Source organism: Eriocheir sinensis, chromosome 49 (assembly GCF_024679095.1).
Source record: "Eriocheir sinensis breed Jianghai 21 chromosome 49, ASM2467909v1, whole genome shotgun sequence".
Classification (NCBI taxonomy): domain Eukaryota; kingdom Metazoa; phylum Arthropoda; class Malacostraca; order Decapoda; family Varunidae; genus Eriocheir; species Eriocheir sinensis.
Window position 1 is genome coordinate 7,110,267 of NC_066557.1, and position 18,105 is coordinate 7,128,371.

Consider the following 18,105-nt stretch of genomic DNA (forward strand, 5'->3'; position numbering starts at 1 on the left):
ATAAGACCATCACACATCATGGAGACTCATATAAGACCATCACACACCATGGAGACTCACACAAGACCATCACACATCATGGAGACTCATATAAGACCATCACACATCATGGAGACTCATATAAGACCATCACACATCATGGAGACTCATATAAGACCATCACACATCATGGAGACTCATAAGACCATCACATCATGGAGACTCATATAAGACCATCACACATCATGGAGACTCATATAAGACCATCACACCTCATGGAGACTCATATAAGACCATCACACATCATGGAGACTCATATAAGACCATCACACATCATGGAGACTCATATAAGACCATCACACATCATGGAGACTCATATAAGACCATCACACATCATGGAGACTCATATAAGACCATCACACATCATGGAGACTCATATAAGACCATCACACATCATGGAGACTCATATAAGACCATCACACATCATGGAGACGTATAAAAATAGATACATTATAAAAAAGATAAATTTATGTACTGTAGTGAGGCTAGGTCGAGTTAGATTCACAGGAGCTGCCTTGCAGAGGCCTATACCGGCCTCTCGCAGTCTCTGTTGCATTTTAAGTTTTTTTTTCGGAGACCAAATTAACATGAGATGAATAATCATCAAGAGATTGAATGCGGTAAGTAAAGTAAAATTGGAAACATACGCTCTTATAATTTTATAGCTGGGCACGGCAGCGGTGCTCAGCTCCGTAGCATTGAATTAAAATTGCCATATTACCAACGTTGAGGTTTCACTTTTGTAAAACGGCACTCTCTGGTGTTTCCTTTCACTATTGTGTTCTTTTCTTTTCTTTTTTTCTTCTTCTCTTTACCTTATTTTAGTATTCAAATCTTATATATTGCAATTTGTTTCTTCACTGTGTCTGTGCGCATCCCGCGTGTCACGTGTCGCCCAGCTGAGGCTGACAGACGTAAACAAACGGCGCCTGATAGTGACAGAGAAGAGCCCCGCAAAGAAGAAGAAGGAATGTGCTGACCATGTTCTCCGGCAGGAAGGAAGAGAAGCCCAGGAGGGCGAGGACGGGCGCCAACCTGGCCCAGGTGACGGGGGCGTGGGCGTGGGCGTGGGTGGGAAGGCTGTGTGCTGGCGGGGCGTGAGTCAGGGTCACGGGGCTGGCCCCTCCTGGCCTGGCGGGGAATGAAGCCAGTCTGTTCTTCAAATAGCATTTCTTAAACTACTGTTAATTTATATTGCCTGTTTTTATTCAATAAACGCGTGTCAGCGTTACGAAGGCCATGACAACCCTCGCCTCGCCTCGCTTTTCGTGTGGCCACAGAAACTCGCCTTCAGGACATGACTATAAATAGTTTCTTATGTAGCTACATAACCCATCGGTATATTCCTTTATTGTTGTTTGTGTATTGTACAGCACTGGTCATTTAACACTGGATGTTGGACGATGTAAAACACAACAATAAATATAACAGTAGGTTATCTGGTTAAATAAACTGGAGGTTAATCTAGCCAACAACTGCTTCTACTATACCAGAAAAATAGCATGGGTACTGCATAGGATACTTCTTTTGCTTCATATTTGTGAAGGTTTTAGTTACTGGTCGTACATTTACCTCTCATACACCACACAATTGTGGGCAGGAGGTGATGTTATCATAAACTAAGCAGGATTGAAAACCCCTGCCTCGGTTATGCTCTCAGAAGAGGCACCTACCGCCATGAGAGAGAGAGAGAGAGAGAGAGAGAGAGAGATATGTCTGTCCTCATGCCAACCCTTAATGCCAATCATCAGTATGTGTGGGGTTTCGTGTATGATGCCAAGCCTTAAGGCTAGTCCACAAATGATTGTCTTCACAGAATCGTGACGCCAGTCCTCTGCGTGTGTGGGCAGCTTAACCAAGATGAGTTTTTCACGTAAAAATCATAAGTAGGACTAATAGTTTATTTATTTATTTTTTTATTTTTTTATGCTTTTGAATATTTTCTTGTAAGAGATGGCAATGACTCACTGGTGCCTGACTTGCTGCAGGACCAGTACAGGACAAGTAGACTTGATACTTTTCCTGTACAACTGGTTCACATGCTCTTCCTTCTTACTAATATATATATATATATATATATATATATATATATATATATGTATATATATATATATATATATATACATATATATATATATATATATATATATATATGTATATATATATATATATATATATATATATATATAATTTAAATCATTAGATATTTTACTCTTGATATAACACTTAAATCATTTTAAACACAGTATATTTAATTTTGATTTAAATCAAACCAACCTTGCACCTTGGGCTTACATATTTTAAATTTTTAATCTTACTGATGGAGTGTTGTGTGGTTTGGATCTTTTGGTAATTGTGTAATCCATTTGCATTACAACTCTGGTCTGTTTAGGTTCTATCTCTTTAAGTGTGTAATTCTTTCATCACAGAAGGGATTTATTAAGCTTTTTGTCATACTCTGTTTCTGTCTCTAACTATGAAATTACTTCCTCACAGCTTGGATCTGTTTAGCTTCTGTAATAGTCATTCTTTCTGTAAGTGTTTAATTCTCTCATCACAACTTGGGTCAGTTTAGTTTCTATCTTTGTAACTGTGTAATTCTTTCTCATAACAGCTTGGGTCAGTTTAGCTTCTGTCATAGTCTGTGCCTCTGTAACTGTAATCCTCTCCCCTCACAGCTTGGGTTGATGGATGTGCCTGACCTTGATAACCCTAGTGATGGCGAGGGTGACGCAGCACTGGAGGCCGAGCTTTTGGCCCTCACTGGGGGAGGAGGAGGCCGCCGACCCCCCAACAAAAAAGGTTAGTAAGGCACCACTTGAGGTACGTATTGTTGCAGGTTTCTTGTCAAGTTTTGTTTTGGAAGGATGATTTTTCTTCTTTTCCTTTTATTTACTTAATTGTTTATTTGTTTGTATGGGAACACTTGAAGCAAAATGTGTTTGAAGGATAGGAACCTACATTACAAAATTCTGTTTATATAGTTTATATGTAGCAATTACCATTTGTGATCTTCATGAGCCTTCTTTTTAAACTTTATTTTCACTGGCTGCATAATGTCTTGAGCTTGTTCCACTTATCACAGCCTTGTTGATGGATCTGTTCTGGCCTGTCTTGAACACAAATTTAACGAACATTATAGAGATCAAGTTTTCTCCTCTCTGTCATTGTTATTTACAGTATACAGGAATATGGTGTCCAGTAAAGTTCCTTGTAAATATTAACATGAACCAGCATCATCTTTTCTTAGGACTGTTCACTTCTATGGTTTTGTGTGTGACATTTTTACTGATGTTTGGGCTTTTCACAGGCAAGGACATGATGTCCCCCGAGGTGTTGGCAAAGATGGTGTCTGAATGCATGAGGGATGATGATGAGGATGAGGATGACATTGATGAAGAAGACTCTGATCTGCTGGTGAGTTGATTGTTGGTGACACAGCTTTAGGGGAGAGATGGATGGTTGCAGAGCGATGTGAGGGAGGATGAGGAGGCAGTGCATGAGAAAAGGCTGCATGTGAGTTAAGAGATATACAGTGCATTGAAGGGATGTTAATTATGTGTCCCTGTATCTGTGTGTAACCTAACCTAACTTAAGCAAGTAAACAAAAAAAAAGTCAAATATAAGTAAACACAAACAGCAATAACATCATCATCATCATCTTTTCGTTTAACGTCCGTTTTCACTCTTCCTGAGCGGTTGAACGCTTTATGGCTCTCCTCCATTCTACTCTGTCTTCTGCCCGATGCTCATCCAATCCCATCAATGCCAAGTCTTCCTGTATACACCTTCTCCACGTTTTCCTAGGTCTACCAACTGGTCTCCTTCCTTCTACCTCCAATCTCTCCAAAACTCCCAGCACTGTATCCTCCCCTGCTCTCTTTACATGTCCAAACCATCGGAGTCTGTCCCTTCTGAGCACTGTTTCCAGGTCCTCTGCTCCACATCTGTTAGCTACATCTGCGCTGGACACCCTGTCTTGCCACCTGATCCCCGCCATATACCTCAGCATTCTGCGATCACTTTCTCTCAATACCTCCATCAATTTTCTAGTTAGAGCCCATGTTTCTGCTCCATACAGCATCAATGATCTAATACACGCTTGGTACGCCCATGCTCTGCTCTTTAGAGGGATGCTATGACTCACAAGTAAACTAGCCTCTAGTTCATCCCTCTCAGCTTCTTGTCCTTGCTGTCTCCTTACGCAAGCTGGGCATGTAAAATTCTGCACTCCTCTTACATTTCCGAGGCCTGATCATCTAAGGTGGCACCACTGCCTGCAACATGTGCACAAGACTGAATTTACACCTACTCCCTTCCCACAGCATCCACATGGATATTTTCTTGATTTAATCTTTTCTCTTGCTTCTTTTCCAGTCACTATGTACTTTGCTTTTTCCATTTTAATTTTCAAATTTCTCTCCTCCATTCCTTCCTTCCATTTATTAAACTTTTCTTTCACTTCTTCTGCTGTCTCTGCATTTACTACCAAGTCATCTGCATACAGCAGCTCCCATGGTGCCTCTCCTCTTGCTTCTTTTGTTGCCTCCTCCATTACTGTTATAAACAGGAGCAGGCTAAGGGCAGATCCCTGGTGAACCCACACTCCAAATTCGAACTCATCTGATGTTCCCACCACTGTTTTCATTTTCTATTTTGTACCTTCATATAGTCCCATCACCGATTCAACCAATCTTTCTGGTACTCTTTGCCTTCTCAATGCCCATCTTATGATTTCCCTTGGTACTCTGTCAAATGCCTTCTCTAGATCTACAAAAACATGATACAGTCTCCTCCTCTTCTCCATAAACCTTTCCTGAAGCTCTCTTATTGTATATATTGCTTCAGTTGTTGATCTCCCAGGGCAAAAGCCAAACTGACATTTACCAATTCTTATTATCCTTCTCAGCCTCTTCTCCAGGACTTTTTCATATACCTTCATGCCATGCTCCAGTAACCTTATCCCCCTATAGTTACCACATTTCAAAGCATCTTTTCCTTTAAAAATGGGTATAGTGTAGCTTCCTTTCCAGTCTTCTGGTATCTCTCCCTTTTTTAATACATCGTTTAACACCCTTGTCAATTCCAGCACTCCTTCCTTTCCTGCTGCTTTTATTAAATCCACTGTTAGTCCTGAAGGTCCTGCTGCTCTACCATTTTTCATTTCCTTTAGTGCTTCTTTTACTTTCTCTTCTGTAATTTTTTCTTGTGGGCCGTCTACTTTTTCAGTTTCATTTATTGTATATTCATTTTCCTCATTTAACAGTTCACTGAAATATTTACTCCATCTTTCTAATATCAATAACAATAACAAAGAGAGAAAAACTGCACCATTTCTTAATGCCAAACACAAGCCAGAAAACTCCACTAATGTATTATACCTGACCATTCATGCATTTTAACAGAAGAAAAACAAAACCAACAACAACAAAGAAATACCGGAAGAAAACATTCACCAACACAACACAAACCAGAAAAACAACTGCTATGCTAAAACCTGAAAGTTCTCGCATCTTGAACAAGTGAATGAAACACAGAAACAAAAAGATACAGGAAGAAAAAAAAATTAACACAACCAATGCAACATGAACCAGAAAACTACTACACGGATACCTGACCTTTTTCATGCCTACTTAACACAAATAAAGGAAAAAAAATGCTGGTAATGGAAAGGAGAGGAGGCTGAACATCACGGAAGAAATGGCGATGGACCGGCAACAGTGGAGGAGGCTCATATCCCGTCCAACCCCACCATAGGGAATAAATGGACGATAAACGATGATGATGATAATAGAAAAAAACTCCAATACTATCATACCTTTCATGCATATTAATTAAAATGCAAGTAAGCAAGGCAAAAACACAACAGGAAGAGAAGAAAACCATCACTTTGTCCTAATTCTTGAACACAAAGCAGAAATCTCCGTTAACACCCCCAATACCCCCACCTCCGCCAGGCCGAGCTCTCCGCACTGAATCAAGAGGAAAACGGGGAGAGTCGAGAGAGTACGCCATCCAGACCAGCACCTGCAGTACCCAGAAAACCAGCATCAGACTACCGCAACCCAGAACCGATCCTCCCCCGTCAGGCCCCCATGGCGGCTGGGAGCAGTGTGCTGGACCTCTTAGCCGAGAGGATTTCCATGTATGAGCAGGCGGAGGCGCACGCCCAGGCCAGTGGAGATTCGTCAAGAGTGCGGAGGTGAGTTGCTGTGGTGGTAGGGATAATGGTGGTGGTGGGGGGGTGTTATGTTATTTGTTGTTGTTGCTGTTCATGTTCGTCGTCTTTTACTTTATCTTCATTTATGTTTTATTCTCTCTTAATTCTGCTGCATGTCTTCTTTTCTCTTTCCTCTATAGGCGCACCTAACATCATCAAATGTTGGGTACAAACTTGGCAGAGGGACTGTTTTTGTGCCTCGAGTGGCGGTAGTGGGCTAAAGAGTAGCCCATCTGGATTTTTTGTTTTTATTTATAAATGACCCACGAGACATCCTGAAGTTAAATCAAAGTATGTGCTTATCTTTGTATTCATTCATACACACACTGGTAATATTTCTATGGTGTCTGATTCACTTAATTGAGTGAAATTCTATTGTAATAAACAGTCACAAATTCGTGTCACTAATAAAATTGAAAGTAGTAATATAAGTTATGCCTCCATGAAATATACACAAGTAGATAAATATGAAAGCTCACGAAGTAGCAATAAGTGACATCACCTGCTTTGCGCAGTAAAAATATGCTTATTTAAGGAAGCTGATACCCGCAAAATGGCATGTGCTGCTGCCTCGGCTCACAGTTGTCGTATAAAATATGAACGTATTTTCATATTATAGTTCTGTTTTTTATTCAATGCTCTGTTCAAGAAAAAGAATACTCATAATTTTTGTTAGTTTTTTTATTATAACGATTCTTTACGAACTACAATTATAACATTACCGCCTATAAGTTAGGAAACATAGTGAATCCTGGATTTGCTATGGTGATGTTAGGTGCGCCTATTAGCCAACCACCCTTCTCCCAAATTTAACATACTCAGCTCCTCACACACACACACACCCACACACATGCACACGCGCACACACACAGTTTTCCATACAGAAGCATAACAACATGGAACGGACTTGACGAGGAGACTGTGTGTTCAAAAACAATTCATAATTAAAAGACAAACTGGATAATAAGCGTTATGGAGACGGGACAGCCTGAGCCTAGTACGGCTCTTTTCCTGTATTTCACAACTAGGTAAATACACACACACACCATTTACCTTAGCATTAGAGGCACTCCTTCCTTCCCACCACTACCCTCCTATACTATTTCCACGAGAAACTGGCGGGTGGGGTGGTGGTGGCTGCGGGGTCAGCCCCGCCCCACACCTTGCCACACACTCTCAACACCTCTCGCTTCCTCTCATATGTCAGCTATTTACTACCTTTAAATGAATTTAATTAAATAATTGGATAATCCAATAAGGTCATATAGTGTTAAGATTGTTTTGTTTTTAGGATAATAAAAATTTTTTTTGTATAAATACCACAACACTTGACAACGTTGTATTCCAGAGTTGTCAAGTGTTGTGGTATTTATACAGAATCTTTGTTATCATCCTAAAAACAAAACAATCTTAACACTATATGACCTTATTGGATTATCCAATTATTTAATTAAATTCATTTAAAGGTAGTAAATAGCTGACATATGAGAGGAAGTTCATGGAAATAGTATAGGCACCTTGACACACTCACCTCACTGCTGTTCCTTGCAGGTTTAATCGGGGCCTCAAGACCTTACAACAGATGCAGAAGAACGTGAAAGCAGGGAACGCAATCAACGAGGATGGCATTCCCCCGCCGGTGTTGGTTCGTCAGGGTGAAAGAACCCCTAGAGATGAACCTCGGTCCCAGTCATCCACCCCAGCCGTGCCCTCCCCCGCTGAGGAGAGTTCCCCCTCCCACAAAAATATGACCCCAGCCTCCCTCCCTCAAAGTCTGGCTTTTAGGGAGCAGGATCCACCTGTCCCAGAGCCCAGGGTCACCACCAAGAGAGAGGTGAGTGAACTAACTAACTCCCTGTGTGACTTAGATAAAAGATTGTGAAGTTGTAAGGAGTGTAAGGAAAATGTATCAGTTTATTAGAAATGAAAACTGCTAAATGTTGGAAATGAATAAAAACAGCCTCATTTTGTTCATGGGTTCAATTTCTAATTATAAATTAGTCCATCACAGGTTTTATATTGGAGCCAAGCAAGATATTTATAATGTAATCTTCACCTTTATCTTTGACAGCCTCTAGGGCCACCCTCAGCACCTCAACTTCAAAGGCAGCCCTCCCAAGGTGCTGCGCCTCCACCCGTGCTGCGCAGAACCCCCTCCTCATCGTCTGCCACCTCCTCCGCCTCAGGGCCAGCTACTGCCGTCCGCCAGCTGCACACCCAGTACAAGGTGGCAGCGCTGACGGCCAAGAAGGCCGGGGACAAGGACCAGGCCCTGCAGTACATGCGCATCATGAAGCAGATCGAGCCCACCCTCCAAGCGGCTGAGAGTGGCCAGCCTGTTGACCTGACCACCTTGCCCCAGCCACCAGGCCAGGCACCACCCTCTGTGCCGCCCCCTCGAGAGACGCTTCCAGAGAGCGTTCCACCAGCCCAGCCGGCACCAGTAGCCCAGGGTAAGAATGGGGGGTGTCGGTAGTACCCTGTCAGGAGGTCAGATTGCTATCCACCCTCTGAAACAGCAATGCAGCAGATAAGAATGTAGCAGCCACCGCTGAAGTGGTCACGTGCTCTTCTCCAGTGAGAGAGAAAAATGTGGCGTTGCAGCACAAGAACAGTGTACTCTACAGGTGGAGACTGTAGCACACTTGAGCCCTGTTTCACGGTGTAGGAGAGTGGATGATTAATCAAGTTATCATTACAGTGACTGCTAGCATTGTGGAAGACAATGGGTGTTGATTGGCCACTATCATTTTGAAGGATTTAACACAATATTGAACCATTGTAGAGCAGACTTTACCTGTATTTTGATGTATTTTTGATCTAATGATATACAAATTTCAAATATAAGATATGTTCTTTGTATGTTTGTAGTGACAAGTCTGATTAATGCCTCACCCTGTGCTCTGCCCTACAGCCAGTGGGTCTGTCGAGGCTGTGGCTGATGCAGGGGGCGGAGGAGACCCAGCACCCGGGGGTCCCCCTCGGCCTGCCTCAGTGCTGGAGGCCCTGGAGCAGCGGCTGGCCAAGTACACAGAGCAGCGGGACAAGGCCAAGGTATGGATGGCCCCTCATTTATCATGGCTTGTAAGATGTGTCATTCAACCTGGCATCACCTTCCCTTGCTGTCATCACTATTTCCTCAACTCTCTTTACTTAATGTATAAATTGTAACATCTTTGTAATTTTTCATGGAGTTGTAGCCTTAAGCACAAACAGTCACTTCTAATTGGATTGCTGTGGTTTGCTGCAGAGTGAGGAGAACGCCCGCAAGGAGCGCATGAACCAGCGCATCATGAAGCAGTACGAGGATGCTATCAAGAAGCATAAGGCAGGGAAACCAGTCGACTTTGATGAGCTGCCGTCCCCACCAGGTAGGGGAGGGGCCAAGCACTCTCTCTTTTCTCTTTTGCTATTCTTTTTATGGCAAACGAAACAAATCAAAGACAAAAAAATCTCCACAAAACTCTGCACCAAAAAAAGATTTGAAAGCTGCACCAAAACAATGATAGACTCAAGTTCCAGAGTATTCTTGACATTCCCCTCTCAAAAAAAAATAGTCATTGGAAGGAAGAAATACAATAGAAATGCTGTTAGAGAGTTCACCATTTAGAAGGATAAAGATTCCTGATACTGGTCAACCCTGCTGGTATTGTATGTGCCACTGGTGCGCAAGTTAGGCATGGTTCTCAGGGTTGCAGTGATGTGTGGTTGGTTCAGTCAAACCACGATTTCAGCTGGCGTGGTTCTCATATTTCCATGGTTTTCTGCGTGTTCATAATCTTCCAAAACGTCGCATTTATCAGTTCCAGGGCCCAAAACTCTCCTACCAACACAGATAACGAGATTCCAGTTAAAGTTATCATTAAAAGCGTTACTTATATGTGTTTGTTTGTGATAGCTGTAAGTCAGAAACCGAAAAATACTATGTGTTGTGTGGCTGAGGACGACAATCTGGTAACGCTGATGGAGTGGTGTGGCCTTCCGGCAGGTTTGTAAGCTCTCAAACTAAATAGTGAAGACTATGAAATGTTTCCTGTCTAGTGTTTGGCATTCATAGAGAAGCTAACAGATTTGAGCAAACTATAGAGCAGGTCTCTTTGGTATCAAGTGCCCTGTAGAAAACCTGACGTGATGAACATTATAATTTGATTTGGAGGCTTACAATGACACTGTGTTGGTCCATAGTTCCAGAGGTTCAGTTGTATGTGTTTGGCTGTGAAATGCATCAGAGGGGGACCTTTATGCCAGCAATGAAATTTGAAATAGGAATAGATGAATGAATAGAGATTGTCTGTAGTTGTACTTCCAGGAAACTTTTGACCCATTGGCTTCCTTGGCATAATGTCAGAGTAAAAGCTGCAGCTAAAAGAAAACCTTCACTCTTGAAACTCAGTCTCACTTGCCTGCTGCTAATAACACTGGGCTTCCCGTATCAGTCTTATTGCACCTGAAGTGTGAAATTAATGTCTTAGAATCAGTGGCAGTTTCTTGATTTCTTCTTAGTTAATACTCTTTTGTCTGATGGACATTGTATGACTTCATAGAACATTGGTGCATGTTATATTAGCATATTTTTTGTTCATTTCATTCTGTGGTTCATTTCCAGGGTTTGCTCCCATCCCCGTTGGAGGAGGCGGCCCAGCAGCTGCTCCCCCAGCCACAGCCACTCCCGCTCCTGCTGCTGGGGAGGCTGGTGCAGTGGAACCATCACCCCCTAAGCAGCCCAAGCAGGCCCCAGCACCTGTCCCAGGCCAGGCACCTCCTGCTGTTGCCCCAAAGCCTGCTGGACCTCCTAAAAATGGTGAGTGTGGTTTTGTTGACATAAACCTGTATCAGCCAAATCAAGTTTATTGTTTCATGGTCTTTGTCAGCTTGCACCTTATTGAGTGACCAGCATTTTTTTTGACAAGTTCAGAATCTTGGCTGTTCCTGTTTTCTGTGGCATCAAGTCAATTCTTGTCCCTGTAGTGTTGCTTCACCATCTCAGCATTCAGCTGTTCTCCAGTTTGCCAGTTGCAAGACTGCATTTTACACATTTTCTACCTTTTTTTTACCCTGTGTATCCTTTGGGCTACACAAGTGTTCCATACCTCATCAGTGTATTTTCTATTCCTCTCACCCTTGGTCTTTCTTTATGAGCTACTCTTCCATGTGTTTGTAGCTGTTACCATTACAGAATCAGGGTTGTAGAAATTGCATGGTTGATGGTATTACAAGTGCTTATGTATCAGCATGATGCCTTACACACTTCCCTTGGCAGTGAGACTGGCACCTCAATCCCGGGTGGAGAAGCAACTGGCCTTCCTCACTCGGCGGCAGGCACAGTTCAAGCAGGCAGCTCTGGAGGCCAAGAAGCGTGGGGAGATTGAGCAGGCAAAGGAGTACCTCAGGATGAGCAAAGGCTTTGATCAACTCATTGAGGCCACACGGAATGGCCTCCCGGTGGACATGAACACAGTAAGGTTTTGATGCTGAAGTGTTGGGTTATAGTGTAATGTTGCCTCTTGAACACATTATTATTTGTAGACATTCTTCCAAGGTTATGTAAGTCAGTTTCAAAGATTCCTTCCTGCAAGAAGAATTAAATCAGGCCTCTACTTTTTTCTCTGTTCATATGCCATTCATAAGACCACTCTGTCCCACCCTTCACATACTTTCCCACACCTTGTTCATAACTTGTTGTTCTGCATTGATCCTGGAAACCTATTCCTCAGTATAATGTGATAGATTTTTTTTCTACATCAAAGGAAACTGCTCGAGGGAAAACAAAACATGAAACAAGCCTGCAAAGTAATGCTCCTGCAAGAAAATGCCAGGACACAGCAGAAATACATCAGCTTGATAGGAAACTGGAAGAGAGAGGCATAGAATCCATAGGAGAGTAGTTTATAAAAGCAAAGATTTGTGCCAGATTCAGTTAAAAGCTTCCGAGACATCCAAGGCAACAGCAAAAGTTTCACCAAAATATCTAAGAGAGGATGAACGGGAATGAGTTACGAAGGCAGGATCACAAGTAGAATGCCCTTTGTTGAACTGTTACTGGCAATGGAAAGAAGGTTGGAAGTTGATAGGTGCTTATGTGTGTTAACCCATCTTCTGCGATTGTCATATATTTCGCCTTCACTGGTAGCCTTGTAACATATACTCCCAGGTCTTTCTCTGCCTCTGTGATAGATAGTGGAGTGTTTCCCATGTAATATTGGTATGCTGGATTTCCCCTCCCAAGGTGCAGGACTTTACATTTTTCTTCATTGAATTGTAGCAGCCACTTCTTGTAGGAAATCCACAGTCAAGGGGTTAATCTTGTTTAATTATCTGTTCTCCCCTTCACCATTCCTTATTTCTCCTTTCTGAACTCGGCCACTGATAAACGTAGAAATATGTATCCATGCGTCATCATCGTGATAACCAGATGCCACACTTTCCTTTGTGTAGGTGCCAGTGCCGCCTCAGGAGAAGATTCCACAGAGCAGTAGCACAGACTTTGAGCTGGTGACTGCTGACGACTGTTTGGTGGCCCCCGAGGGAACCAGCGGGGACGTGGCCATCATCTACACCAAGCTGGAGGAAGACCTCATCGCCCAGATCAAGGTGAGCCGACACACACCAAGGGTAGTAACGAGAGCGGGGGTCGGAGAGAGGAACAGAGAGAGATGGCGGGTGTGAATGAGATGGTAATGATGGTGCTGGGGGTGTTACATATGAGAAATAGAAGAGGGAGTGAACAAAGATACAGAAAGGAGATGGTGGTGTTGTGGGGGGTGTTAAATACAAGGAATGGAAAAGAGAGGGAAGAAAGATACAAAAAGGAGATGGGTTGGGGATTGGGGGTGTTAGATGCGAGAAATAGAAGATAGAAGGGACAAAGAGGGAGAAAGCAGGAGGTGGTGAATGAGATGGTAGTGATGGTGGAGGGAATGGGGGTGGAGGTGGGGGTGTTAGATGCGAGAAATAGAAGATAGAAGGAACAAAGAAAGACAAAGCAGGAGGTGGGTGAGGAATGGAAGACTATTAGTGGAAAAGCTGGAAGTGCTGCTGGTGTTAGTGTGGGGTGCAGTGGTGAAGGGACGAGGGTAATGGGAGACAGCCACGTGGTTAGTGTTGCCGTTTTATTTTATTGATTTATTTTTCAGTTTAGGAATCACCTCAAGGGCATGCAAATAAAAGACCCCAATCTGATCTGTTATTTTGTTTTATAATGACACCTCTCCCCCAAAAAATTAAGCTCTCTTTCGACCACTCCACTGAACTTTTTTTTTTTTTTAATAGGAGCAGTGATGAGCGGGCTTTTTTTCACTATTGTTTCCTTTATTTTTTGCCCTTGAGCTGTTTCCTTTGCTGTACATAAAAAAAAAAAAAAAAAAAAAAAAAAAAAGGCTACATGATTTTGCTCGTCTGTAGGCCACGTAGAGTGTTCTGAGCACGTTCAGGGTAGACTAGGCTTTGATGCTCGGTACATGTGGCTTTGGCTCTACCTCCACATTCCTAAACACCTCGGTTCCCCAGCCCACACACTTGGCAAGGCTTTCTTAGGAGTTTCAGGCATTTCCAGGAGTAGTTTTATGACATTGGTGGTAGTTTGACCCTTCTTCTGTACCGTGAATTTGAAAGAACACTCATTAGAAATTGATTAATCTCCGTTTCGGCCTTTGAAAATAGTTGATGTGAGGGGCGGAAGCAACGTTGCCAGATTATCGTACTCGGTGCATAGTATTTACCGTTTTTTGACGCCTAACTATTGCCAAAAAAAATCAGGAATTAACTATTTTAACGATAAATATAAATGAATCTAGTTATTGGGGCCCAGGAGACAGTTTTTGGGTCGGAAGTTGGTAAATATAAGAGGCTGAGTACGACAATCTGGCAACGTTGGACGGAAGAATCTGACAATACCGACTTTAGACATTTTCAGCCATCAATGGGTTTGTCAGAACACAACCCTTCTGTAACCTGAGGAGCATCTTTATTTGGTGTCTTGATTAACCCGTCCGCTGCGATTGGCACTGACTTGACTTTCACTGGTAGCCTGGTAACATAGACTCCCAGGTCTTTCTCTGTCTCTGTGGTGGATAGTGGGGTGTTTCCCATGTGGTATTGGTATGTTGTATTTCCCCTCCCAAGGTGCATGACTTTACATTTTTCTTCATTGAATTGTAGCAGCCACTTTTTGTTCCATTCCTGTAGCTTGGTGATGTCTTCTTGTAGGAAATCTGCAGTCAAGGGATTAAGCACTTCTGGACCTTTTATCGTCTTATTCTGGTTAACACTTCTTTGATTACATCTTTAGAAAAATAGAAGTACACGATACACGGTGATTCGCTATCCACCCCCAGATGTGTGCCGAGACTCGAGAACACTTCAAGGCCACCGGTGACGTGGCGAGCGCCAACCGCTTTGAGCAGCTGATCCTGCACACCAAGAAGGACCTGGATGCTGTGAGGGCAGCCTTCAAGCGGGGCAGCACACCGCCACGCTTCCATTACGAAACCAGATCCTTCAACATAATCCAGTGAGTGTATGTGCGTGTGTGTGTGTGTGTGAGAGAGTTTTAGGTGCTGTTCTTTCACTGTGGGAATTCTCCTGTTATATACTATTTGCAGGAACATTGTTTGTGGACTGTTTTGTTTTCTCTTTTGTTCTTGTCCCTGAGGTGTCTCCTTTTCTGTATAAAAAAATGTCACCACCTTTATATGATGCAAGGGTGGCTCTCATGTTGAGGCTTCTGTATGGAAAGTTGCATGTCATTACATCATTTTAGAGTCCTGCCTTTTATTCTTTATTCTAAAACTGTATCACATTCTCATACACTGGTTTCCTGAGGTGAGGGGCATAAGACTTGGTACTTTCATCCATTTACTTTGTGTTGTTAGAGGCTACTAGGAGGACCAGCGCCCCCACATTAAAAGATGTTGAGTATGAAGACTTGGTTGCTCTCTTAGAGAAAAAAATGGTGGTAGTTTGCTTTTTTGTTGTATTTTGCTCGTCTTTGTGTTCGAGAAGTGAGGATAGTAAGGTAAATTAGAACTAACCAAATGCATGTCTACCCTCTGCCTGTACTGTTTCCTTGTGCTTTCCCTACTGAAGTTTTGTTTCTTGATGGCAGCAACATTTCCCTTCTTTCATTCTATAGATGTAACACGGATCTCAATGACTCTGACTGCGAGGTGAGCATCATGCGAGGAATCAACTTCAACGTCCAGAACCCCAAGGACGTGGACACCTACGTCAGGGTGGAGTTCCCTTATCCAGCGGTGAGTAATGTTTGTGCCACTTTTTGTTCCATTCCTGTAGCTTGGTGATGTCTTGTAGGAAATCCACAGTCAAGGGGTTAAGATTTGTAGGTGATACTGGACAGGTCATGAAGCAGTAACAGGTTGTGAAGTTTGTAGAGGATGAGAATAATGAGAGTAGTGAAGGTCTTTTAAGATTTTGAGGTTATGATGGATAAGCCTTGAAGCAGTAACGGGTCGTGAAGTGCATAGAGATGAAAACGGTGAAAGTAGTGAGGTAAATAGTCTTAAGATTTGGAGGCTTTGCAAGGAGGCTCTTAAGTATGTTGGGGGTGTGAGTTCCATTGAGTATGATATTGGAGAAGTGAATATTATTAACCCGGTAGCAGCGACGGGCCAAATTTGTGCCATGATATAAACCCCCCAAAATAGATGATACATAATCTGATCACTAATGCTTTGATATATATTATGAAATAGTTTGTGTGAGTGGTGATTTTTTCTCATTTTTCTCGCTTGGAGGGACCATTAAGAAATGTGATCCCCACTGCTACCGGGTTAAGGTTAGAAGCATTGTAGGAAAGGTGTGCAAATTACGAAGAGGATGGAAATAGTTTGGTAAATATCCCTAAGAGTGGGAGGTGATGCTAGACAAGCCTTGAAATATGAAGGGCATCCATTACAAGAGGCATGAGGGTCTTATTCTTTAACATTTTGGCACCTAAGCTCACGTATTTGACAAGGTGAGTATCAAGACATCTCTCCACCCGAGTGACTTCTCTTCTGGTCTCTCGTTGTTTCCTTTGTTAGAGCAAGATCTAGTGGGCATTTTTTGTTATTAATGTTTATTGCCCTTGAGATGCCTCCCTTGCTGTAAAATGAAAAAAAAAAGGCTTTTGTAGGTGTAGTTTTATGGCCCTGGTAGTAGTTTGACGATTCCTGTGTACCACGAACCTCAAAAAACACTATAGTCAGTTCCACGAGAACTGGCATAGATTTTCCTTCAGGGGTGGACTCGCGGGCTTGGCGTCATTGCTTGAGTGACAGTCTCCGCGCCGCTCATTGGCTGTTGTTTAATAGATCTAAGCTGGGACAATTACGTTTGCCATGACATAGCCTACTATCTCTCGCTCTCTGTTATCTCTTAAAATCAACACTTTTGGTATATAAATGTAGTTATTCTTATAATCACTCTTCCTTATGGCTATTTATTAGTTTATCACCCACAAATATTAGAAACATATTTCAGGAATAATGACAGGACGATGAAAGAAATGAGAATGTTCTTGCCTTAGGCCAATGTTTATGTTATGACTCCGTAGCATTACTACACATTATGTTAGTAATAAGCCAGGCCTAAAAATATACCAAGAAATCTTACAATAAATGATTTAATTAGACCGTAGCCTAGCGCCTTGTAGTAGCAGTAAAAAGTAGTAAAAAAAGTCTAGCATCAACAGCCAGTCACCTCATTCGCTGGACATTGTCCGTTTACGTGCAGTTCTGACTTAGTTTTGTTATGAATGTCATTTCAGATTAATTTATAATAGTTCAAAAGGCACATACTTATCAATAAAGATATTATTGCATTAGTTTTTATCAGTGCAATCTGCTACAGCTCACAAAGGGTTTTGGTAGGAATATAAAGTCAATTTTATGCGCATCAGAACACATTAAAAATTGGCCAATGAGCGCGCAGTACCATCACCCATGCAATGATACCAAGTCTTCGAGTCCACCCCTGAAGGAAAATCTATGCCAGTTCTCGTGGAACCAACTATAGTTAGAACCCGGTTGATCTTTTCGGCCTTTGGATGGTTGATGTGAGAGTCTGAGAATACCGACCTGAGTGTGTACCACCTTCCAGGACAACTCGCCTCAGGACCGCAGCGGCACGGTCAAGGACACCAACAACCCCGAGTACAACCACAAGACCGTCTTCAGCATTGACCGCAAGTCCCGAGCGCTGGCCAGGGTCTTCAAGAGGCACGCCATCAAACTGCAGGTCTTCACTAAGGGGTATGTGAGATGCCGCTGACTGTACTGCACTTCCTTCTGGTAAAAGCTCATCATCATTATCAGTCATTATTAGTCCACTGCAGAACAAAGACCTCTCCGAGAGTTCCCATTTCTCTTCGTAGCTATAATTTTTTTATGGTATAGACGGCAGCTTAAGGATAAAAGATGGAGAAAAGGCCTGAAGTGAGTAATTCTAGATGCTTACCACCTCACAGGCTCAGGAAGAATCACACAGGTTCATGACAAGTGTCCATATGCAGTCTCTTTCCACTCTTCTCTTTCTCCTCTTCTAACAAACCCATTTTTCCTCTCCCTTCCGACATTCATTAGACTTCCTCTTCTCCAACTTCCTCCATTTGCAGTATTTTCATTATTTTTCCTTTTCTTCCAACACTTCCTCTACCACACTTGCCTCTTTTTTTTTCTCCTTCATTCTCCCTCCAGGATATTTAGTTGGGATGAGAATCATTCCTCTCTCTTCCCACCAGAACCCTTAGCAGAACCTGAGAGCCTCCATCAAGTGTCCATCAAGGTTTATGCAGCAGGTTGTTAGGATGATTTTCTCCTTCCTCTTTTATCTAGTCTTGCAGTGAGAAG

At 42.6% G+C, this 18,105-nt stretch overlaps 1 protein-coding gene across 3 annotated transcripts in view; it reads left to right on the plus strand.

Annotated features, from left to right (window-relative positions):
* LOC126981785 (coiled-coil and C2 domain-containing protein 1-like) overlaps window positions 1–18,105 on the plus strand; it is a 29,833-nt gene that overhangs the window by 10,185 nt on the left and 1,543 nt on the right. For 2 of the 3 annotated variants that reach the window (XM_050833334.1, XM_050833333.1), the window contains exons 2-14: window positions 2,718–2,841; window positions 3,350–3,456; window positions 5,997–6,241; window positions 7,811–8,093; window positions 8,331–8,712; window positions 9,174–9,313; window positions 9,510–9,630; window positions 10,866–11,060; window positions 11,520–11,716; window positions 12,695–12,850; window positions 14,593–14,768; window positions 15,390–15,510; window positions 17,357–17,508. In XM_050833334.1, coding sequence (XP_050689291.1) covers window positions 2,727–2,841; window positions 3,350–3,456; window positions 5,997–6,241; window positions 7,811–8,093; window positions 8,331–8,712; window positions 9,174–9,313; window positions 9,510–9,630; window positions 10,866–11,060; window positions 11,520–11,716; window positions 12,695–12,850; window positions 14,593–14,768; window positions 15,390–15,510; window positions 17,357–17,508 — 2,390 coding nt within the window. In that variant the 5' untranslated portion in view covers window positions 2,718–2,726. Of the gene's footprint in view, window positions 1–938; window positions 1,084–2,717; window positions 2,842–3,349; window positions 3,457–5,996; window positions 6,242–7,810; window positions 8,094–8,330; window positions 8,713–9,173; window positions 9,314–9,509; window positions 9,631–10,865; window positions 11,061–11,519; window positions 11,717–12,694; window positions 12,851–14,592; window positions 14,769–15,389; window positions 15,511–17,356; window positions 17,509–18,105 lie in introns of those variants that run through there. The other variant, XM_050833332.1, reaches the window with a different exon arrangement.